At 46.9% G+C, this 27055-nt stretch overlaps 1 protein-coding gene across 1 annotated transcript in view; it reads left to right on the forward strand.

Moving 5' to 3' along the window:
• pde9aa (phosphodiesterase 9aa) overlaps positions 1 to 27055 on the forward strand; it is a 96740-nt gene that overhangs the window by 14579 nt on the left and 55106 nt on the right. The window contains exons 4-6 of the mRNA XM_072444183.1: positions 123 to 166; positions 4543 to 4597; positions 6489 to 6559. Of these exons, the coding sequence (XP_072300284.1) occupies positions 123 to 166; positions 4543 to 4597; positions 6489 to 6559 (170 nt within the window). The remainder of the gene's footprint in view (positions 1 to 122; positions 167 to 4542; positions 4598 to 6488; positions 6560 to 27055) is intronic.

Here is a 27055-nt window from a genome sequence, read left to right on the forward strand (position 1 = left end):
TATTTTGCCATGTATACTCATCATAAACAGTTGGGGTCACTTTGTGAGCGTTGGCCCATTGTTAGACCGAGAGATGTTTGGTCGAGTGTTGCATGTTTTTAAGGGCGTGTCTCCTGTGGCAGGTCGGCATACAAAGTGGTCCCACTGGGCGGAGGACAACTGGCAGGTGAGTGGACACAGTGTGTGTGTGTGTGTGTGTGTGTGTGTGTGTGTTAGGGTCAGGGTTAAGGTTAAGGTTAGGGTCAGGGTTAGGGTTAGGGTTAGGGTCAGGGTTAGGGTTAGGGTTAGCCTTGAGGCTATTTGACCGCGCCGCGGCTCTGCAGCCACAGCCATAAATGAAAAGCCTTATATAAGCCTTACATGACGGGAACACCGGCTCTAAGTGTATATTATCTATATTAGCCACTATCAAAATGTCAAGGCTACAAATACATAATAAGAATTCCTGATTAAATGTGTATTTTCCCCGCAGCGCCCCCTGGAGGCTCTGCTATACCATATTTGGTGTTTTAACTTCCATTACAATGTTAATGTATTTTGTGTTGTTGCATTGATGAAAATAGAGAAATACAATTAAGAAATCAGATCTTTGGTGTCATTTTTATTTTGAGGATTAGAAAAAAACAAAAATGCTTCAAACCTCAATAACAATACAATCCTCTTCTCTTTCCCCCGTATCTGGGCAACAGTGGAATTGAACACAACCTGCAATGATAAATTCAATCATTGCTTCTTGCAGAGTTCACATACTTACATAACAGAGCTGTTCGATATCAATCACATGACTCATCACAGGCACTTGAGTTGCTGGAGCTGAATTAATGTCCTTGATTTGCCGAAATGTGATGTTAGCTGCCATTTTAATGGCCCTTTCCTTCACTGTCTTTGCGGAGAATCCTTCATGTGCTCATCATCTGTGAACTCTTTTCCACGATTTATTATCTCCCGGTTGTAACAAAACCAGCAGCAGTGGAGTTTGGAGACTCAATCCACTTCTGAAATCTATCTTTGTGCTCCTCTAGTTTCTTCAGAAACACTGCAATCGCACTTTTTCTCTCATTCCCAACTGGGTGGTCAGCAGCAAATTTAGCACGCCTGCCCTGGAAATGTCTTCATTACTCTTAGATAATTTGACGACTTCTCATGACAAAGCAAACATGCAGGTGATCCTTCTGCATTGCCAATAAAAGCAAATGATTCGGTCCATTCTTCCTTGAATCCTTGGTTCTCGTCATCTTTCTTTTGTTCCGGGGTTTGTTTACATCCGCCATGTGCGCCGCCATGTGTGCGCCGCCATGTGCGCCGCCATGTGTGCGCCGCCATGTGTGCGCCGCCATGTGCGCCGCCATGTGTGTGCTGCCATGTCCATGTGCGCACCATGTGCGCCGCCATGTGTGCGCCGCCATGTGTGTGCCGCCATGTCCATGTGCGCACCATATGCGCCGCCATGTCCATGTGCGCACCATGTGTGCCGCCATGTCCATGTGCGCACCATATGCGCCGCCATGTCCATGTGCGCACCATGTGTGCCGCCATGTCCATGTGCGCACCATGTGTGCCGCCATGTCCATGTGCGCACCATCTGCGCCGCCATGTCCATGTGCGCACCATGTGCGCCGCCATGTCCATGTGCGCACCATGTGCGCCGCCATGTCCATGTGCGCACCATGTGCGCCGCCATGTCCATGTGCGCACCATGTGCGCCGCCATGTCCATGTGCGCACCATATGCGCCGCCATGTCCATGTGCGCACCATATGCGCCGCCATGTCCATGTGCGCACCATGTGCGCCGCCATGTCCATGTGCGCACCATGTGCGCCGCCATGTCCATGTGCGCACCATGTGCGCCGCCATGTCCATGTGCGCACCATATGCGCCGCCATGTCCATGTGCGCACCATGTGCGCCGCCATGTCCATGTGCGCACCATGTGCGCCGCCATGTCCATGTGCGCACCATATGCGCCGCGCTGAAACGTGTGTCGCAGACTATGACAGAAATGTTGAAATTTAATATTTATTATAAAAAAATTACAGCATTGGAAAACATTAAGAATGTTTGTCCTACAGAAACCCTCTAAAAACAACAAATATATCCCCCATCTATTTCCATGTTCAGACATTTTGAAAAAGCTCCAGGGAGCCACAAGGAGGGCGCTAAAGAGCTGCATGCGGGCCCCTGACCTACAGGAATAATAAGGTGGCCAAAGGAAGATATACAGACCACTGACGTTAAGACGCAAAAGCTCCTGACCATGGAGGGTTCTACCCTAAATCCAGCACCCTGAGACTGGACACTAGCACCCTGAGACTGTACACTGGCACCCTGAGACTGTACACTAGCACCCTGAGACTGGACACCAGCACCCTGAGACTGGACACTAGCACCCTGAGACTGGACACTAGCACCCTGAGACTGTACACTGGCACCCTGAGACTGTACACTAGCACCCTGAGACTGGACACCAGCACCCTGAGACTGGACACTAGCACCCTGAGACTGGACACTAGCACCCTGAGACTGTACACCGGCACCCTGAGACTGTACACCAGCACCCTGAGACTGGACACCAGCACCCTGAGACTGGACACCAGCACCCTGAGACTGGACACTAGCACCCTGAGACTGGACACTAACACCCTGAGACTGGACACTAGCACCCTGAGACTGTACACCAGCACCCTGAGACTGTACACCAGCACCCTGAGACTGGACACTAGCACCCTGAGACTGGACACTAACACCCTGAGACTGGACACTAGCACTCTGAGACTGTACACTAGCACCCTGAGACTGGACACTAGCACCCTGAGACTGTACACTAGCACCCTGAGACTGTACACTAGCACCCTGAGACTGTACACTAGCACCCTGAGACTGGACACTAGCACCCTGAGACTGTACACTAGCACCCTGAGACTGGACACTAGCACCCTGAGACTGTACACTCGCCGTGAGGAAGGAGGCCGAGGACTAGTGAGCGTGAGAGCCACTATCCAGGACAAAACGTCCAAGATCCATAAGTACATCAAGGACAAGGCTCCTACAGATCAGGTGCTCAGTGAATGTCTCAGACAATGAGGAACAGAGGATGATGAGATGCTGGAGGGACCATCATGGGAGGACATACCCCTACATGGGAGGACACGCCCCTACATGGGAGGACACACCCCTACATGGGAGGACACACCCCTACATGGGAGGACACGCCCCTACATGGGAGGACACACCCCTACATGGGAGGACACGCCCCTACATGGGAGGACACGCCCCTACATGGGAGGACACGCCCCTACATGGGAGGACACGCCCCTCCATGGGAGGACACGCCCCTACATGGGATGTACCACCGGAACATTACTGAAGTGGCTGATATCACAAAATCCTACCAAAGGTTAGAAAGGGCCGGTCTGAAGGACATGACAGCACAGGAGCAGGACCTGAACACCAGATCAATAGAGGCCCAGATCTACCACAACAGACAAGACCCAAGGTGTAGGCTGTGCAAAGGGGCCCCTGAGACAATCCCACACATAACTGCAGGGACAGATGCTGCAGGGACATCATACATGGAGCTCCATCACCAGGAGCTGGTATAGTGTCCAGACACATCTGTGCAGAGTACGGGCTGGAGACCCCAAGGACAAGGTGGGAAACACCTCCAAAGGTGGTGGAGAACGACCGAGCCAAGGTCCTCTGGGACTTCAGATACAGACGGACCGAATAGTAATGGAGAACCAACCGGACATAGTGGTGGTCTCAAGGGTCAGAGGAAAGCCGTGTTGGTGGATATTGCAGTGCATCATGGGATGGAAACATCCAGAAAAAGGAACATGAGAAACTAGAGAAATACCAAGTCCTCAGAGAGGAGCTGGAGGAGGCCTGGAGCGTGAAGGTGTCGGTGGTGCCCGTAGTGACTGGAGCACTTGGGGCAGTGACCCCCAAACTGGAGGAGTGGCTTGAGCAGATCCCAGGAAAAACATCAGACATCTCGGTCCAGAGAAGTGCAGGAACAGCAAAGATACTGAAGAACCTTCAAGCTCCCAGGGGCCTCTGGTAGAGGACCCGAGCTTAGAAAAAGGGATGAGACCACCAGCAGCGGGTGAGAAGGGATTTTTTTTATGTATACAAATGTGTATTAGCTACACACTTAGAGACAGCTGCAGTTGGACATTTCAGGTCATTGAGCATTGGATATTGTCTTGTTGTTATCCTTGTGGCTTCACTCAAGTCATCATTTTAATGGCTTGTGCTAGTGAACTTTGTTCAGTGTTCAGCCAATCAGACATGAGCTATAAAGCTGTCAACTTGTTCCTGCATTCTGATTTGCTTTCATAACCTCAGTGTGCTATGTTCTACACTGTTGTTTTCCCGGTGCTGTAGTCCAAAGTTCTGACTTGCTTTTCTTCGTCAGTGAGACTTGTCTGGAAGTATAGAGTACAGGTTTAGTCCTAGTCCAGTCTAGGATTTGTGCTGCTTCTTGTTCTTGGTCTTGTCCTGGTTTAGTTCAGTCCTCTCCGTCTAACAGCTGGTGTGTTGCAGATAAGGAGGAGCTGTTTCAGAATGTGCTGACTCAGGTGGCAGAGCAGTTTTCAAGGTAAGACCCCTGCTTTAACAGTCACCTACTTCAAGGCCACTGAGGCTACTTATATCAGGGTTGCTGGTTTGATTCTGGCTGTCCTTCTACACATAAATGTTCATGGTTTCGCCTGGATTGATACTCAATATGAAGCTAGTTCAGTCCACCATGGTGTGTGTTTGACAAACGCAGTGCAGGTTCACATAGGCTCTAATGACCAGACAGCTGCAGGGTCTGGGAAAAATACTCCCACTTAGACATTATGGAGATGTCTGAAATGTTCACTGCAGGTGCATTTCCACTGTGAGAAAAAAATCTGATTTTTAGATCATTTATTTATTTTTATTGAATTTATTAATATGTTTTTTCAGCAAATAAGTATTTAAACATCTGCCAATCAACAGTAATTCTGGCGCTGAAAGAGCTGTTAGTCTGCCTTTAAAAAGTCCACCTCTGCTCCACTTATTCATCTAAAGTAGTAGCACGTGTTTGAGCTTGTTAGCTGCATGAAGACACATGTCCCCCCCACAATCAGACAGACACCAAAGACTTGTCAAAAGACAGACAAGATTGAAGACCTCCACAAGGCTGGAAAGGGCCACGGGACAATTGGCTAGAGGCTTGGTGAAAAAAGATAATCTGAAGTTTGTCAATGACCATCTGGATGATCCAGAGTAGTCACAGGGGAAAGTCATGTGGTCAGAGGAGACCAAGATAGAACGTTTTGGTAAAAACTCCACTCGCCGTGTTTAGAGGAAGAAGGAAGTGGATCGTCCCAAAAACACCATCTACTGTGAAGCATGAGGTGGAAACATCATGTTTTGAGGGTGCTTTTCTGCAGAGGACAGGGCGACTGCACTGTGTTAAGGAGATCATTCATATATTGTGAGATTTTGGGCAACAACCTCCTTCCCTCAGTCAGAGCATTGAAGATGAGTCATGGCTGGGTCTTCCAACATGACAATGACCCACAAAGCTCACAGCCAGGAGAACCATATCAAGGTTCTGGAGTGGCCGAGCCAGTCTCCATCTAAATCCAATAGAAACACCTTTGGAGGAGCTGAAACTCTGTGTAGCTCAGCGACAGCCCCAAAACGTGACAGATCTACACAGATCCTGTGAGGAGGCGAGGCCAAAATCCCTGCTGCTGTGTGTGCAAACCTGGTCAAGAACTACAGGAAACGTTTGCCCTCTGTAACTGAAAAAAAGGCTTCTGTACCAAATATTAAAACTGATTTTCTCAGGTGTTCAAATACTTATTTGCAGCAGTAACATTTAAAAATCATACAATGTGATTTCCGGATATATATTTTGTTAAAGATTCTGTTCCTCACAGTGGAAATGCACCTACAATCACAGGGTTTTCAGATACTTATGTTCCTCACTGTATCTGACCAACCCAATTGTCTTAGTCAAGGTTTAGTCCTGATGTAGGTGTGTTTGTGGTGATGGCTTTGTCTCGGTCTAGTCCTGGTTTAGTCCTGGTTTGGTCCTGGGTTAGTACTGATTGAGCGTTTGGTCTAGTCCTGGTTCACTGTTCATTTGGCCCACCCTTACAGTGATGTAGGGTGTTTTTCATGGCAGTTATTTATGAATTAAACCAGGACTAAAGCAGCACCAAGCCACAATGAAGCCAAGGCCTGTGCCAAAGGAACAAAAATGAATATCTCAAAAAGGTTTCTAGTATCCTGATAATGTACAGAGAATATTCAGACAATATTATGCCAGTCCAACTGAAATATGGTACAACATGTGTTTGGTTTAGGTTTAGTCATCAGACAAATGTGAAATAAAAGCTGTATATTCGACATTCTTGTTTCTTCCAAACACGGTTCTCAGTAGTTCTGTGCGTGCTCTTCAGATTGTTTTTCTTCTGCACAAATGTTGAATGGTCCTGTCTCTATTCAAGGGCGTTCAAGATCAACGAGCTGAAGACGGAGGTGACCAACCGGCTGGCCATGCTGGAGAAGCGCGTGGAGCGTAAGTCCTCTGCTCTGACTGGAGCCTGTGTCTTTGCTTTACGTTCCAGACGGTGTAAGTACAACATCTGCTCCTGATGTTCACGTTACACATATGACTGAACCACCAGCTGATACTTAGAATCACTCATTTTCTCACATAAAGGTCAGTTAAGGTTTTAGCCGATGGTGGAGCTACAGGTCAGACTTAAATTGTTTCTAACTAATTCATTAAAAATACTCATGTTTGGAATAAAATGGAGAAACTGTACCTTATATACAAGGGTGTTTTTCAGAATCGATAGTTGGCGTCCTTCACGGTCAATAGGCGCTTTGACGCAGTGCTTTTGGTTGTTCTATTCACTGTAGGAGTCATAATTAGATCACATCTGTGATGTGTAGTAATATATTAGTGATAAAGTGCTGAGGAAAAGTACCATGTGTCTATTTTGTAGTAATTCTATTCTTATGTAATTACTATTCTATAGGATGCTACGGCCCTGTGACAGCCTGCTGTTAAAATGTTTATTTTAGGACAAAAGCAGATAAAGATCAGTCTGATCTCTGTATTTGAAGGTTGTTCACTTCTGGCCCCGCCCCCTCCTCCTCAGTGGAGCACATGCAGGTGTAAACATGGCACGGTGCAGTTGAACATTGATCAGCTCTGTATGTGAAGCTGCCGCCGAGGAAGCAGAAGAGCCTCAGATAAGACTCTATAAAACACTCCATAAAATCTTTACTATGGGACATGTTCTGAGCTCAGGACAGCAGCCGCTTTAACCGTGGCGTTCATCCTCTTATACTCCACCTCCACTGATCCTGCTCCACCTGCTCCACCTGCTCCACCTGCTCCACCAGGCCAATGGTGGAATGTCTCCATGTTCAGGTCCTGGCTCTGGGTCAGAGGCTCTGCCACTGAGCTACGTCACCCAAACATAACTCATGTTTTCTTGTAAAATCTGATCTAAATTGTACCTGAATTATACTTTTAAATTATACTATAAATATGAGGCAGGGAGCCTCAGCTTTTCCGGTTTCATTTCACTTCTCTGGAAAGCCTCTTTATGTTAATACATCGGCTTTGGATAATGTTAGATGCATTATGACCTGGAAATATAACATTTTGGGTCTTGACAGAGCGAGTGCTGTGCATCAAATAGGAAGCAGCTGATGCTAATGTTGCTTTATGTTGCTTTATGTTGCTAAGCATGTGAGCTGTGCTGAGTTAGCATCAGGCTTCACCCGCCCTGAGACTCGGCCTGAGACTCGGCCTGAGACTCGGCCTGAGACTCGGCCTGAGACTCGGCCTGAGACTCGGCCTGAGACTCAATCTGAGACTCAATCTGAGACTCGGCCTGAGACTCGGCCTGAGACTCGGCCTGAGACTCGGCCTGAGACTCAATCTGAGACTCAATCTGAGACTCGGCCTGAGACTCGGCCTGAGACTCGGCCTGAGACTCGGCCTGAGACTCGGCCTGAGACTCAATCTGAGACTCAATCTGAGACTCGGCCTGAGACTCGGCCTGAGACTCGGCCTGAGACTCGGCCTGAGACTCGGCCTGAGACTCGGCCTGAGACTCGGCCTGAGACTCGGCCTGAGACTCAATCTGAGACTCAATCTGAGACTCGGCCTGAGACTCGGCCTGAGACTCGGCCTGAGACTCGGCCTGAGACTCGGCCTGAGACTCGGCCTGAGACTCGGCCTGAGACTCAATCTGAGACTCAATCTGAGACTCGGCCTGAGATTCGGCCTGAGACTCGGCCTGAGACTCGGCCTGAGACTCGGCCTGAGACTCAATCTGAGACTCAATCTGAGACTCAATCTGAGACTCGGCCTGAGACTCGGCCTGAGACTCGGCCTGAGACTCGGCCTGAGACTCGGCCTGAGACTCGGCCTGAGACTCGGCCTGAGACTCGGCCTGAGACTCGGCCTGAGACTCGGCCTGGTCTATGTTTGGACTGCGCTGGTCTTTTTGGTGACTGTGTAATTAGTGAGTCCAGCTTTAGTCCAGTGAAAGGTCGCCTCCCTCTTGGCTCCACTCAGCTGCCTTAAGCATGTAACCGTAGCGACAAGAGTGAGGGGTCACCATGGAGACTAGAGTGATGCAAGGATACACATTTGTGTGGGCACAGGATTGCCATGGCAACCAGGTATCCAGGCACTTAGCATCTGTGTTGGTCCTGAGGTCCCTTTAACAGGCAGCACTGACAACAAGCTTCTGCACAAATTAACATTCAAAGAGTCAAACTGGCTTATGCAGCAGAGCAAGCGCCCTGTCACTGAAAGACTCTTGGTTCAAGTTTTTCTTGTCTTTCCAGGTCCTACAGAGCAGGGAAATACGGCATAAACCTGTATAAAAGGGAAAACATTGTGAGAACGAAATAAATTAGGCCAGACAAAAGAGGCTGTGCTTTGTACTTCATGTTAAATTGAAAAAAATATGAAAACATTTGAAACACATTTGATTAAAACAAGTCTTTGTTTTTTTTGTCTCTTTTCCCTTCAAGTTGTTGTTTTGCTCAAATTAGCAGAAACGAGTTGGTGTAATCCCTCATCGTCCAGGAGTGATCCAATGTAGAAAAGTCATCTGGACGCAAGACCCTTGGCCTTTCATCCAAGAGTCATTCTCAATCTGCAGATCAAGTCTGAGAACTCAGATATTTATACTTCTCTGAGTAAGCCCTGCCCCCAATCATCAGGTCATCAGAGAGTGGCTACAGCAGATTCCTGGAAGATCAGACATCTCGGTCCAAATAAGTTCAGTGCAAAAAGAGCAAACATACAGAAGCTTGAGGGTTCTTCAGTATCTTTGCTGTTCCTGCACTGCACTTATTTGGACCGAGATGTCTGATGTTTTTCCTGGGATCTGTTCAGGCCATTCCTCCAGTTTGGGGGATCCCGCAGGCAAATGCCGACCTCAAAGAGGTAACAAGGAAAGCGGCTACGGCCAAATACAAGGGCCATAAACAGCCACGCCCTGCCAGTGATCAGACCCTGCAGGAATAATCAGTTGGCCAAAGGAGGAGATACAGACCACAGATGTTAAGACACGAAAGCTCCTGATCATGGAGGTTCCATCCCAAATCCAGCACCCTGAGACTGGACACTAGCACCCTGAGACTGGACACTAGCACCCTGAGACTGGACACTAGCACCCTAAGACTGGACACTAGCACCCTGAGACTGGACACTAGCACCCTGAGACTGGACACTAGCACCCTGAGACTGGACACTAGCACCCTGAGACTGGACACTAGCACCCTGAGACTGGACACTAGCACCCTGAGACTGTACACTAGCACCCTGAGACTGTACACTAGCACCCTGAGACTGGACACTAGCACCCTGAGACTGGACACTAGCACCCTGAGACTGGACACTAGCACCCTGAGACTGGACACTAGCACCCTGAGACTGGACACTAACACCCTGAGACTATACACCAGCACCCTGAGACTGGACACTAGCACCCTGAGACTGGACACTAGCACCCTGAGACTGGACACTAACACCCTGAGACTGTACACCAGCACCCTGAGACTGGACACTAGCACCCTGAGACTGGACACTAACACCCTGAGACTGTACACCAGCACCCTGAGACTGGACACTAGCACCCTGAGACTGGACACTAGCACCCTGAGACTGTACACTAGCACCCTGAGACTGGACACTAGCACCCTGAGACTGGACACTAGCACCCTGAGACTGTACACTAGCACCCTAAGACTGGACACTAGCACCCTGAGACTGTACACTAGCACCCTGAGACTGGACACTAGCACCCTGAGACTGGACACTAGCACCCTGAGACTGTACACCAGCACCCTGAGACTGGACACTAGCACCCTTAGACTGGACACTAGCACCCTGAGACTGTACACTAGCACCCTAAGACTGGACACTAGCACCCTGAGACTGTACACTAGCACCCTGAGACTGGACACTAGCACCCTGAGATTGTACACTAGCACCCTGAGACTGGACACTAGCACCCTGAGACTGGACACTAGCACCCTGAGAATGTACACTAGCACCCTGAGACTGGACACTAGCACCCTGAGACTGGACACTAGCACCCTGAGACTGTACACTAGCACCCTGAGACTGTACACTAGCACCCTGAGACTGGACACTAGCACCCTGAGACTGTACACCAGCACCCTGAGACTGTACACCAGCACCCTGAGACTGTACACCAGCACCCTGAGACTGTACACCAGCACCCTGAGACTGTACACTAGCACCCTGAGACTGTACACTAGCACCCTGAGACTGGACACTAGCACCCTGAGACTGTACACTCGCCGTGAGGAAGGAGGCCGAGGACTAGTGAGTGTGAGAGCCACTATCCAGGACAAAACGTCCAAGATCCATAAGTACATCAAGGACAAGGCTCCTACAGATCAGGTGCTCAGTGAATGTCTCAGACAATGAGGAACAGAGGATGATGAGATGCTGGAGGGACCATCATGGGAGGACATACCCCTACATGGGAGGACACGCCCCTACATGGGAGGACACACCCCTACATGGGAGGACACACCCCTACATGGGAGGACACGCCCCTACATGGGAGGACACGCCCCTACATGGGAGGACACGCCCCTACATGGGATGTACCAAAGGTCGTTCTCCAAAGGTGGTGGAGAGCGACCGAGCCAAGGTCCTCTGGGACTTCCAGATACAGACAGAACCAACCGGACATAGAGGTGGTCTCAAGGGTCAGAGGAAAGTCGTGGGATGGAAACATCCGGGTGTTCATGAGGGAGCGGACGGAGGCCACGATGGTGATGGGGGAGTCTGTCAAGTTGAAGGGGGGCTGGGGGGCAGTGACTTACTTTCCTGAAGTCCATGATCATCTCCACTGTCTTCTGGGCTTTGAAACCATTTTAAAGTAAATATTTGCTAAATTTTTATTTATTATGAATTTGTATTTATTTATTTGTTTAAATAAATTATATGCACAAGATTAAAATCTTGCACACCTACAGAGTCAGGACTAAACATGGACCGGCCTCCTGCTGGTGCCAGAGTCAGGAATAAACTTTGACCGGCCTCCTGCTGGTGCAAGAGTCAGGACTAAACATGGACCGGCCTCCTGCTGGTGCCAGAGTCAGGACTAAACATGGACCGGCCTCCTGCTGGTGCCCAGAGTCAGGACTAGACATGGACCTGCCTCCTGCTGGTGCCCAGAGTCAGGACTAAACATGGACCGGCCTCCTGCTGGTGCCAGAGTCAGGACTAAACATGGACCGGCCTCCTGCTGGTGCCAGAGTCAGGACTAAACATGGACCGGCCTCCTGCTGGTGCCAGAGTCAGGACTAAACATTGACCGGCCTCCTGCTGGTGCCAGAGTCGGGACTAAACATGGACCGGCCTCCTGCTGGTGCCAGAGTCAGGAATAAACTTGGACCGGCCTCCTGCTGGTGCCAGAGTCAGGACTAAACATGGACCGGCCTCCTGCTGGTGCCGGAGTCAGGACTAAAAATGGACCGGCCTCCTGCTGGTGCCAGAGTCAGGACCAAACATGGACCGGCCTCCTGCTGGTGCCAGAGTCAGGACTAAATATGGACCGGCCTCCTGCTGGTGCCCAGAGTCAGGACTAAACATTGACCGGCCTCCTGCTGGTGCCAGAGTCAGGACTAAACATGGACCGGCCTCCTGCTGGTGCCAGAGTCAGGACTAAACATGGACCGGCCTCCTGCTGGTTCCCACAATCAGGAATAAACATGGACCGGCCTCCTGCTGGTGCCCAGAGTCAGGAATAAACATGGACCGGCCTCCTGCTGGTTCCCAGAGTCAGGAATAAACATGGACCGGCCTCCTGCTGGTGCCCAGAGTCAGGACTAAACATGGACCGGCCTCCTGCTGGTGCCAGAGTCAGGACTAAACATGGACCGGCCTCCTACTGGTGCCCAGAGTCAGGACTAGACATGGACCTGCCTCCTGCTGGTGCCCAGAGTCAGGACTAAACATGGACCGGCCTCCTGCTGGTGCCAGGGTCAGGACTAAACATGGACCGGCCTCCTGCTGGTGCCAGAGTCAGGACTAAAAATGGACCGGCCTCCTGCTGGTGCCAGAGTCGGGACTAAACATGGACCGGCCTCCTGCTGGTGCCAGAGTCAGGAATAAACTTGGACCGGCCTCCTGCTGGTGCCAGAGTCAGGACTAAACATGGACCGGCCTCCTGCTGGTGCCAGAGTCAGGACCAAACATGGACCGGCCTCCTGCTGGTGCCAGAGTCAGGACTAAATATGGACCGGCCTCCTGCTGGTGCCCAGAGTCAGGACTAAACATGGACCGGCCTCCTGCTGGTGCCAGAGTCAGGACTAAACATGGACCGGCCTCCTGCTGGTGCCAGAGTCAGGACTAAACATGGACCGGCCTCCTGCTGGTGCCCAGAGTCAGGACTAAACATGGACCGGCCTCCTGCTGGTGCCCAGAGTCAGGACTAAACATGGACCTGCCTCCTGCTGGTGCCCAGAGTCAGGACTAAACATGGACCGGCCTCCTGCTGGTGCCAGAGTCAGGACTAAACATGGACCGGCCTCCTGCTGGTGCCAGAGTCAGGACTAAAAATGGACCGGCCTCCTGCTGGTGCCAGAGTCGGGACTAAACATGGACCGGCCTCCTGCTGGTGCCACAGTCAGGAATAAACTTGGACCGGCCTCCTGCTGGTGCCAGAGTCAGGACTAAACATGGACCGGCCTCCTGCTGGTGCCAGAGTCAGGACCAAACATGGACCGGCCTCCTGCTGGTGCCAGAGTCAGGACTAAATATGGACCGGCCTCCTGCTGGTGCCCAGAGTCAGGACTAAACATGGACCGGCCTCCTGCTGGTGCCAGAGTCAGGACTAAACATGGACCGGCCTCCTGCTGGTGCCAGAGTCAGGACTAAACATTTAATGAATTGCTTTGTGTCTGAATTGTGCTCTTCAAATAAACGTGCTTTGCCTCCAAACTAAATTCAGAATATAGATATATTTAATATATAGTCATTGGTGTGATCAGAATCAATAAAGGTGCAACATACACCAATTAATAATGTGGCCCCGCCCTAATACTGATACTTTGCTTCCTAGTTTGGTGGCGACGTGTCATCTGACTGTCCCTCTGTCTCACACGTCTACATCTCTGTCTCATACGTCACATCTCTGTCTCACACGTCTACATCTCTGTCTCATACGTCTACATCTCTGTCTCATACGTCTACATCTCTGTCTCACACGTCTGCATCTCTGTCTCATACGTCTACATCTCTGTCTCACACGTCTATATCTCTGTCTCACACGTCTACATCTCTGTCTCACAAGTCTACATCTCTGTCTCACACGTCTATATCTCTGTCTCACACGTCACATCTCTGTCTCACAAGTCTGCATCTCTGTCTCATACGTCACATCTCTGTCTCACACGTCTGCATCTCTGTCTCATACGTCACATCTCTGTCTCACACATCTACATCTCTGTCTCATACGTTTACATCTCTGTCTCACACGTCTACATCTCTGTCTCACACGTCTACATCTCTGTCTCACACGTCTACATCTCTGTCTCACACGTCTACATCTCTGTCTCATATGTCACATCTCTGTCTCATACGTCTACATCTCTGTCTCATACGTCTACTTCTCTGTCTCATACGTCTACATCTCCGTCTCATATGTCTACATCTCTGTCTCACACGTCTACATCTCTGTCTCATATGTCACATCTCTGTCTCATACGTCTACATCTCTGTCTCATACGTCTACTTCTCTGTCTCATACGTCTACATCTCCGTCTCATATGTCTACATCTCTGTCTCATACGTCACATCCGTCTCATACGTCTACATCTCTGTCTCACACGTCTATATCTCTGTCTCACACGTCTACATCTCTGTCTCACACGTCTGCATCTCTGTCTCATACGTCACATCTCTGTCTCATACGTCTACATCTCTGTCTCATATGTCACATCTCTGTCTCACACGTCTACATCTCTGTCTCATACGTTTACTTCTCTGTCTCATATGTCACATCTCTGTCTCACGCGTCTACATCTCTGTCTCATATGTCTACATCTCTGTCTCGAATGTCTACATCTCTGTCTCATATGTCTACATCTCTGTCTCATATGTCTACATCTCTGTCTCATACATCTACATCTCTGTCTCATACGTCTACATCTCTGTCTCACGCGTCTACATCTTTGTCTCATGCGTCACATCTCTGTCTCATACGTCACATCTCTGTCTCATACGTCACATCTCTGTCTCATTCGTCACATCTCTGTCATACGTCTACATCTCTGTCTCATACGTCTACATCTCCATCTCATATGTCTACATCTCTGTCTCATATGTCTACATCTCTGTCTCACACGTCTACATCTCTGTCTCATACGTCACATCTCTGTCTCATTCGTCACATCTCTGTCATACGTCTACATCTCTGTCTCATACGTCTACATCTCCGTCTCATATGTCTACATCTCTGTCTCATATGTCTACATCTCTGTCTCATACGTCTACATCTCTGTTTCACGCGTCTACATGTCTGTCTCACACGTCTACATCTCTGTCTCATACGTCACATCTGTCTCATACGTCTACATCTCTGTCTCACACGTCTATATCTCTGTCTCATACGTCTACATCTCTGTCTCATATGTCACATCTCTGTCTCACACGTCTACATCTCTGTCTCATACGTCACATCTGTCTCATACATCTACATCTCTGTCTCATACGTCTACATCGCTGTCTCATACGTCACATCTGTCTCATACGTCACATCTCTGTCTCATATGTCTACATCTCTGTCTCATACGTCTACATCTCTGTCTCATATGTCTACATCTCTTTCTCACACGTCTACATCTCTGTCTCATATGTCTACATCTCTGTCTCACACGTCAACATCTCTGTCTCATACGTCTACATCTCTGTCTGACACGTCTACATCTCTGTCTCATATGTCTACATCTCTGTCTCATACGTCTACATCTCTGTCTCATATGTCTATATCTCTGTCTCATACGTCACATCTCTGTCTCACACGTCTACATCTCTGTCTCACACGTCTACATCTCTGTCTCATACGTCTACATCTCTGTCTCATACGTCTACATCTCTGTCTCACACGTCTACATCTCTGTCTCATACGTTTACATCTCTGTCTCATACGTCTATATCTCTGTCTCATACGTCACATCTCTGTCTCACACGTCTACATCTCTGTATCATACGTCACATCTCTGTCTCATACGTCTATATCTCTGTCTCATACGTCACATCTCTTTCTCACGCGTCTACATCTCTGTCTCATATGTCTACATCTCTGTCTCATACGTCTACATCTCTGTCTCATACATCTACATCTCTGTCTCATACGTCTACATCTCTGTCTCACATGTCTACATCTCTGTCTCATACGTCTACATCTCTGTCTCATGAGTCACATCTCTGTCTCATACGTCACATCTCTGTCTCATACGTCACATCTCTGTCTCATACGTCACATCTCTGTCTCATACGTCTACATCTCTGTCTCATACGTCTACATCTCTGTCTCATATGTCTACATCTCTGTCTCATACATCTACATCTCTGTCTCACGCGTCTACATCTCTGTCTAATACGTCTACATCTCTGTCTCATACGTCACATCTCTGTCTCATACGTCACATCTCTGTCTCACACGTCTACATCTCTGTCTCATATGTCTACATCTCTGTCTCATACGTCACATCTGTCTCACACGTCTACATCTCTGTCTCATACGTCACATCTCTGTCTCATACGTCTACATCTTTGTCTCACACGTCTATATCTCTGTCTCATACGTCACATCTCTGTCTCACACGTCTACATCTCTGTCTCATACGTTTACTTCTCCGTCTCATATGTCTACATCTCCGTCTCACGCATCTACATCTCTGTCTCACACGTCTACATCTCTGTCTCATATGTCTAAATCTCTGTCTCATACATCTACACCTCTGTCTCATACGTCTACATCTCTGTCTCACACGTCTACATCTCTGTCTCACGCGTCTACATCTTTGTCTCATGCGTCTACATCTCTGTCTCATACGTCACATCTCTGTCTCATACGTCACATCTCTGTCTCATACGTCTATATCTCTGTCTCATACGTCTACGTCTCCGTCTCATATGTCTACATCTCCGTCTCATACGTCTACATCTCTGTCTCATACGTCTACATCTCTGTCTCACGCGTCTACATCTCTGTCTCATATGTCTTCATCTCTGTCTCATACGTCTACATCTCTGTCTCACGCGTCTACATCTCTGTCTCATACGTCTACATCTCTGTCTCATACGTCACATCTCTGTCTCATACGTCACATCTCTGTCTCACACGTCTACATCTCTGTCTCATATGTCTACATCTCTGTCTCATACATCTACATCTCTGTCTCATACGTCTACAGCTCTGTCTCATACGTCACATCTGTCTCATACGTCACATCTCTGTCTCATACGTCTATATCTCTGTCTCATACGTCACATCTCTGTCTCATATGTTTACATCTCTGTCTCACACGTCTACATCTCTGTCTCATACGTCTACATCTCTGTCTCGTACGTCTACATCTCTGTCTCACACATCTACATCTCTGTCTCACACGTCTACATCTCTGTCTCACACGTCTACATCTCTGTCTCACACGTCTACATCTCTGTCTCATACGTCTACATCTCTGTCTCATATGTCTATATCTCTGTCTCATATGTCACATCTCTGTCTCACATGTCTACATATCTATCTCAAGCGTCTACATTTCTGTCTCATATATCTACATCTCTGTCTCATTCGTCTACATCTCTGTCTCACGCGTCTATATCTCTGTCTCATGCGTCACATCTCTTTCTCATACATCACATCTCTGTCTCATATGTCTACATCTCTGTCTCATACGTCACATCTCTGTATCATACGTCACATCTCTGTCTCATACGTCTACATCTCTGTTTCACACGTCTATATCTTTGTCTCATACGTCACATCTCTGTCTCACGCGTCTACATCTCTGTCTCATACATCTACATCTCTGTCTCATACGTCTACATCTCTGTCTCATACGTCACATCTCTGTCTCATACGTCTACATCTATGTCTCATACGTTTACATCTTTGTCTCACACGTCTACATCTCTGTCTCACACGTCTACATCTTTGTCTCATACGTTTACATCTCTGTCTCATACGTCACATCTGTCTCATACGTCAACATCTCTGTCTCACACGTCTATATCTCTGTCTCACACGTCTACATCTCTGTCTCACACGTCTGCATCTCTTTCTCATACGTCACATCTCTGTCTCATACGTCTACATCTCTGTCTCAAATGTCACATCTCTGTCTCACACGTCTACATCTCTGTCTCATACGTTTACTTCTCTGTCTCATACGTCACATCTCTGTCTCACGCGTCTACATCTCTGTCTCATATGTCTACATCTCTGTCTCATATGTCTACATCTCTGTCTCATATGTCTACATCTCTGTCTCATACGTCTACATCTCTGTCTCATACGTCTACATCTCTGTCTCACACGTCTACATCTCTGTCTCACGTGTCTACATCTTTGTCTCATGCGTCACATCTCTGTCTCATACATCACATCTCTGTCTCATACGTCACATCTCTGTCTCATTCGTCACATCTCTGTCATACGTCTACATCTCTGTCTCATACGTCTACATCTCTGTCTCATATTTCACATCTCTGTCTCATATTTCACATCTCTGTCTCACACGTCACATCTGTCTCACACGTCTTCATCGCTTTCTCACACGTCTGCATCTCTGTCTCATACGTCACATCTCTGTCTCATACGTCTACATCTCTGTCTCATATGTCACATCTCTGTCTCACACGTCTACATCTCTGTCTCATACGTCATATCTCTGTCTCACGCGTCTACATCTCTGTCTCACGCTTCTACATCTTTGTCTCATTCGTCACATCTCTGTCTCATACGTCACATCTCTGTCTCATACGTCACATCTCTGTCATACGTCTACATCTTTGTCTCATACGTTTACATCTCTGTCTCATACGTCTACATCTCTGTCTCATGAGTCACATCTCTGTCTCATTTGTCACATCTCTGTCTCATACGTCACATCTCTGTCTCATACGTCTACATCTCTATCTCATACGTCTACATCTCTGTCTCATACGTCTACATCTCTGTCTCATATGTCTACATCTCTGTCTCATACGTCTACATCTCTGTCTCACGCGTCTACATCTTTGTCTCATACGTCTACATCTCTGTCTCATACGTCTACATCTCTGTCTCATACGTCACATCTCTGTCTCATACGTCACATCTCTGTCTCATACGTCTACATCTCCGTCTCATACGTCTACATCTCTGTCTCACGCGTCTACATCTCTGTCTACATCTCTGTCTCATACGTCTACATCTCTGTCTCACGCGTCTACATCTCTGTCTCATACGTCTACATCTCTGTCTCATACGTCACATCTCTGTCTCATACGTCTACATCTCTGTCTCATATGTCTACATCTCTGTCTCATACGTCACATCTGTCTCACACGTCTACATCTCTGTCTCATACGTCACATCTCTGTCTTATACGTCTACATCTCTGTCTCACGCGTCTACATCTCTGTCTACATCTCTGTCTCATACGTCTACATCTCTGTCTCACGCGTCTACATCTCTGTCTCATACGTCTACATCTCTGTCTCATACGTCACATCTCTGTCTCATACGTCTACATCTCTGTCTCATATGTCTACATCTCTGTCTCATACGTCACATCTGTCTCACACGTCTACATCTCTGTCTCATACGTCACATCTCTGTCTTATACGTCTACATCTTTGTCTCACACGTTTACTTCTCCTTCTCATATGTCTACATCTCCGTCTCACGCATCTACATCTCTGTCTCACACGTCTACATCTCTGTCTCATATGTCTACATCTCTGTCTCATACATCTACATCTCTGTCTCATACGTCTACATCTTTGTCTCACGCGTCTACATCTTTGTCTCACAGGTCTACATCTCTGTCTCACGCGTCTACATCTTTGTCTCATGCGTCTACATCTCTGTCTCATACGTCACATCTCTGTCTCATACGTCATATCTCTGTCTCATACGTCTACATCTCTGTCTCATACGTCCACGTCTCCGTCTCATATGTCTACATCTCCGTCTCATACGTCTACATCTCTGTCTCACGCGTCCACATTTCTGTCTCATACGTCTACATCTCTGTCTCATACGTCACATCTCTGTCTTATCGTCACATCTCTGTCTCACACGTCTACATCTCTGTCTCATATGTCTACATCTCTTCTCATACATCACATCTGTCTCATACATCTACATCTCTGTCTCATACGTCTACAGCTCTGTCTCATACGTCACATCTGTCTCATACGTCACATCTCTGTCTAATACGTCTATTTCTCTGTCTCATACGTCACATCTCTTTCTCATATGTCTACATCTCTGTCTCACACGTCTACATCTCTGTCTCATTCGTCTACATCTCTGTCTCACACGTCTACATCTCTGTCTCACACGTCTACATCTCTGTCTCACACGTCTACATCTCTGTCTCATACGTCTACATCTCTGTCTCATACGTCTACATCTCTGTCTCATACGTCACATCTCTGTCTCATACGTCACATCTCTGTCTCATACGTCTACATCTCTGTCTCAAACGTCTACATCTCTGTCTCATACGTCTACATCTCCGTCTCATACGTCTACATCTCTGTCTCATACATCACATCTCTGTCTCATACGTCTACATCTCTGTCTCATATGTCTACATCTCTGTCTCATATGTCACATCTGTCTCACACGTCTACATCTCTGTCTCATACGTCACATCTCTGTCTCATACGTCTACATCTTTGTCTCACACGTCTATATCTCTGTCTCATACGTCACATCTCTGTCTCACACGTCTACATCTCTGTCTCATACGTTTACTTCTCTGTCTCATATGTCTACATCTCCGTCTCACGCGTCTACATATCTGTCTCACACGTCTACATCTCTGTCTCATATGTCTACATCTCTGTCTCATACATCTACATCTCTGTCTCATACGTCACATCTCTGTCTCACACGTCTACATCTCTGTCTCATATGTCTACATCTCTGTCTCATTCATCTACATCTCTGTCTCATACGTCTACATCTCTGTCTCACGCGTCTACATCTTTGTCTCATACGTCTACATCTCTGTCTCATACGTCTACATCTCTGTCTCATACGTCACATCTCTGTCTCATACGTCACATCTCTGTCTCATACGTCTACATCTCTGTCTCAAACGTCTACATCTCTGTCTCATACGTCTACATCTCCGTCTCATACGTCTACATCTCTGTCTCACGCGTCTACATCTCTGTCTACATCTCCGTCTCATACGTCTACATCTCTGTCTCATACGTCACATCTCTGTCTCATACGTCTACATCTCTGTCTCATATGTCTACATCTCTGTCTCATACGTCACATCTGTCTCACACGTCTACATCTCTGTCTCATACGTCACATCTCTGTCTTATACGTCTACATCTTTGTCTCACATGTTTACTTCTCCTTCTCATATGTCTACATCTCCGTCTCACGCATCTACATCTCTGTCTCACACGTCTACATCTCTGTCTCATATGTCTACATCTCTGTCTCATACATCTACATCTCTGTCTCATACGTCTACATCTTTGTCTCACGCGTCTATATCTTTGTCTCACAGGTCTACATCTCTGTCTCACGCGTCTACATCTTTGTCTCATGCGTCTACATCTCTGTCTCATACGTCACATCTCTGTCTCATACGTCATATCTCTGTCTCATACGTCTACATCTCTGTCTCATACGTCCACGTCTCCGTCTCATATGTCTACATCTCCGTCTCATACGTCTACATCTCTGTCTCACGCGTCCACATTTCTGTCTCATACGTCTACATCTCTGTCTCATACGTCACATCTCTGTCTCATACGTCACATCTCTGTCTCACACGTCTACATCTCTGTCTCATATGTCTACATCTCTTCTCATACATCACATCTGTCTCATACATCTACATCTCTGTCTCATACGTCTACAGCTCTGTCTCATACGTCACATCTGTCTCATACGTCACATCTCTGTCTAATACGTCTATTTCTCTCTCTCATACGTCACATCTCTTTCTCATATGTCTACATCTCTGTCTCACACGTCTACATCTCTGTCTCATTCGTCTACATCTCTGTCTCACACGTCTACATCTCTGTCTCACACGTCTACATCTCTGTCTCACACGTCTACATCTCTGTCTCATACGTCTACATCTCTGTCTCATACGTCTACATCTCTGTCTCATACGTCACATCTCTGTCTCATACGTCACATCTCTGTCTCATACGTCTACATCTCTGTCTCAAACGTCTACATCTCTGTCTCATACGTCTACATCTCCGTCTCATACGTCTACATCTCTGTCTCATACATCACATCTCTGTCTCATACGTCTACATCTCTGTCTCATATGTCTACATCTCTGTCTCATATGTCACATCTGTCTCACACGTCTACATCTCTGTCTCATACGTCACATCTCTGTCTCATACGTCTACATCTTTGTCTCACACGTCTATATCTCTGTCTCATACGTCACATCTCTGTCTCACACGTCTACATCTCTGTCTCATACGTTTACTTCTCTGTCTCATATGTCTACATCTCCGTCTCACGCGTCTACATATCTGTCTCACACATCTACATCTCTGTCTCATATGTCTACATCTCTGTCTCATACATCTACATCTCTGTCTCATACGTCACATCTCTGTCTCACACGTCTACATCTCTGTCTCATATGTCTACATCTCTGTCTCATACATCTACATCTCTGTCTCATACGTCTACAGCTCTGTCTCATACGTCACATCTGTCTCATACGTCACATCTCTGTCTCATACGTCTATATCTCTGTCTCATACGTCACATCTCTGTCTCATATGTTTACATCTCTGTCTCACACGTCTACATCTCTGTCTCATACGTCTACATCTCTGTCTCGTACGTCTACATCTCTGTCTCACACAACTACATCTCTGTCTCACACGTCTACATCTCTGTCTCACACGTCTACATCTCTGTCTCACACGTCGACATCTCTGTCTCATACGTCTACATCTCTGTCTCATATGTCTATATCTCTGTCTCATATGTCACATCTCTGTCTGACATGTCTACATCTCTGTCTCAAGCGTCTACATTTCTGTCTCATATATCTACATCTCTGTCTCATTCGTCTACATCTCTGTCTCACGCGTCTATATCTCTGTCTCATGCGTCACATCTCTTTCTCATACGTCACATCTCTGTCTCATACGTCACATCTCTGTCTCATACGTCTACATCTCTGTCTCATACGTCACATCTCTGTATCATACGTCACATCTCTGTCTCACACGTCTACATCTCTGTCTCATACGTTTACTTCTCTGTCTCAAATGTCTACATCTCCGTCTCACGCGTCTACATATCTGTCTCACACATCTACATCTCTGTCTCATATGTCTACATCTCTGTCTCATACATCTACATCTCTGTCTCATACGTCACATCTCTGTCTCACACGTCTACATCTCTGTCTCATATGTCTACATCTCTGTCTCATACATCTACATCTCTGTCTCATACGTCTACAGCTCTGTCTCATACGTCACATCTGTCTCATACGTCACATCTCTGTCCCATACGTCTATATCTCTGTCTCATACGTCACATCTCTGTCTCATATGTTTACATCTCTGTCTCACACGTCTACATCTCTGTCTCATACGTCTACATCTCTGTCTCGTACGTCTACATCTCTGTCTCACACAACTACATCTCTGTCTCACACGTCTACATCTCTGTCTCACACGTCTACATCTCTGTCTCACACGTCGACATCTCTGTCTCATACGTCTACATCTCTGTCTCATATGTCTATATCTCTGTCTCATATGTCACATCTCTGTCTCACATGTCTACATCTCTGTCTCATATGTCACATCTCTGTCTGACATGTCTACATCTCTGTCTCAAGCGTCTACATTTCTGTCTCATATATCTACATCTCTGTCTCATTCGTCTACATCTCTGTCTCACGCGTCTATATCTCTGTCTTATGCGTCACATCTCTTTCTCATACGTCACATCTCTGTCTCATACGTCACATCTCTGTCTCATACGTCTACATCTCTGTCTCATACGTCACATCTCTGTCTCATACGTCTACATCTCTGTCTCATACGTCACATCTCTGTCTCATATGTCTATATCTCTGTCTCATATGTCACATCTCTGTCTGACATGTCTACATCTCTGTCTCAAGCGTCTACATTTCTGTCTCATATATCTACATCTCTGTCTCATTCGTCTACATCTCTGTCTCACGCGTCTATATCTCTGTCTTATGCGTCACATCTCTTTCTCATACGTCACATCTCTGTCTCATACGTCACATCTCTGTCTCATACGTCTACATCTCTGTCTCATACGTCACATCTCTGTCTCATACGTCACATCTCTGTCTCATACGTCTACATCTCTGTTTCACACGTCTATATCTTTGTCTCATACGTCACATCTCTGTCTCACGCGTCTACATCTCTGTCTCATACGTCTACATCTCTGTCTCACACGTCTACATCTCTGTCTCATACGTTTACATCTCTGTCTCATATGTCTATATCTCTGTCTCATACGTCTACATCTCTGTCTCACATGTCTACATCTCTGTCTCATACGTCTACATCTCTGTCTCATACGTCACATCTCTGTCTCATACGTATACATCTCTGTCTCATACGTCTACAGCTCTGTCTCATATGTCTACATCTCTGTCTCATACGTCTACATCTATGTCTCATACGTTTACATCTTTGTCTCACACGTCTACATCTCTGTCTCACACGTCTACATCTTTGTCTCATACGTTTACATCTCTGTCTCATACGTCACATCTGTCTCATACGTCTACATCTCTGTCTCACACTTCTATATCTCTGTCTCACACGTCTACATCTCTGTCTCACACGTCTGCATCTCTGTCTCATACGTCACATCTCTGTCTCATACGTCTACATCTCTGTCTCATATGTCACATCTCTGTCTCACACGTCTACATCTCTGTCTCATACGTTTACTTCTCTGTCTCATACGTCACATCTCTGTCTCACGCGTCTACATCTCTGTCTCATATGTCTACATCTCTGTCATACGTCTACATCTCTGTCTCATACGTCTACATCTCTGTCTCATACGTCTACATCTCCATCTCAATTGTCTACATCTCCGTCTCATACGTCTACATCTCTGTCTCGCGCGTCTACATCTCTGTCTCATACGTCTACATCTCTGTCTCATACGTCTACATCTCTGTCTCACGCGTCTACATCTCTGTCTCACACGTCTACATCTCTGTCTCATACGTCACATCTGTCTCATACGTCTACATCTCTGTCTCACACGTCTATATCTCTGTCTCACACGTCTACATCGCTTTCTCACACGTCTGCATCGCTGTCTCATACGTCACATCTCTGTCTCATACGTCTACATCTCTGTCTCATATGTCACATCTCTGTCTCACACGTCTACATCTCTGTTTAATACGTTTACTTCTCTGTCTCCTACGTCACATCTCTGTCTCATGCGTCACATCTCTGTCTCATACGTCACATCTCTGTCTCATACGTCACATCTCTGTCTCATGCGTCACATCTCTGTCTCATACGTCACATCTCTGTATCATACGTCACATCTCTGTCTCATACGTCTACATCTCTGTTTCACACGTCTATATCTCTGTCTCATACGTCACATCTCTGTCTCACGCGTCTACATCTCTGTCTCATATGTCTACATCTCTGTCTCATACGTCTACATCTCTGTCTCATACATCTACATCTCTGTCTCATACGTCTACATCTTTGTCTCATACGTTTACATCTCGGTCTCATACGTCACATCTGTCTAATACGTCTACATGTCTGTCTCACACGTCTATATCTCTGTCTCACACGTCTACATCTCTGTCTCACACGTCTGCATCTCTTTCTCATACGTCACATCTCTGTCTCATACGTCTACATCTCTGTCTCATATGTCACATCTCTGTCTCACACGTCTACATCTCTGTCTCATACGTTTACTTCTCTGTCTCATATGTCTACATCTCTGTCTCATACATCTACATCTCTGTCTCATACGTCTACAGCTCTGTCTCATACGTCACATCTGTCTCATACGTCACATCTCTGTCTCATACGTCTACATCTCTGTCTCACACGTCTACATCTCTGTCTCATACGTCTACATCTCTGTCTCATATGTCTATATCTCTGTCTCATATGTCACATCTCTGTCTCACATGTCTACATCTCTGTCTCAAGCGTCTACATTTCTGTCTCATATATCTACATCTCTGTCTCATTCGTCTACATCTCTGTCTCACGCGTCTATATCTCTGTCTCATGCGTCACATCTCTTTCTCATACATCACATCTCTGTCTCATATGTCTACATCTCTGTCTCATACGTCACATCTCTGTATCATACGTCACATCTCTGTCTCATACGTCTACATCTCTGTTTCACACGTCTATATCTTTGTCTCATACGTCACATCTCTGTCTCACGCGTCTACATCTCTGTCTCATACATCTACATCTCTGTCTCAAACGTCTACATCTCTGTCTCATACGTCACATCTCTGTCTCATACGTCTACATCTATGTCTCGTACGTCTACATCTCTGTCTCACACATCTACATCTCTGTCTCACACGTCTACATCTCTGTCTCACACGTCTACATCTCTGTCTCACACGTCTACATCTCTGTCTCATACGTCTACATCTCTGTCTCATATGTCTATATCTCTGTCTCATATGTCACATCTCTGTCTCACATGTCTACATCTCTGTCTCAAGCGTCTACATTTCTGTCTCATATATCTACATCTCTGTCTCATTCGTCTACATCTCTGTCTCACGCGTCTATATCTCTGTCTCATGCGTCACATCTCTTTCTCATACATCACATCTCTGTCTCATATGTCTACATCTCTGTCTCATACGTCACATCTCTGTATCATACGTCACATCTCTGTCTCATACGTCTACATCTCTGTTTCACACGTCTATATCTTTGTCTCATACGTCACATCTCTGTCTCACGCGTCTACATCTCTGTCTCATACATCTACATCTCTGTCTCATACGTCTACATCTCCGTCTCATACGTCTACATCTCTGTCTCATACATCACATCTCTGTCTCATACGTCTACATCTCTGTCTCATATGTCTACATCTCTGTCTCATATGTCACATCTGTCTCACACGTCTACATCTCTGTCTCATACGTCACATCTCTGTCTCATACGTCTACATCTTTGTCTCACACGTCTATATCTCTGTCTCATACGTCACATCTCTGTCTCACACGTCTA

Source organism: Eucyclogobius newberryi, unplaced genomic scaffold (genome assembly GCF_026437365.1).
Source record: "Eucyclogobius newberryi isolate DKJ021-1_F unplaced genomic scaffold, fEucNew1.0.hap1 SCAF_14, whole genome shotgun sequence".
Classification (NCBI taxonomy): Eukaryota; Metazoa; Chordata; class Actinopteri; order Gobiiformes; family Gobiidae; genus Eucyclogobius; species Eucyclogobius newberryi.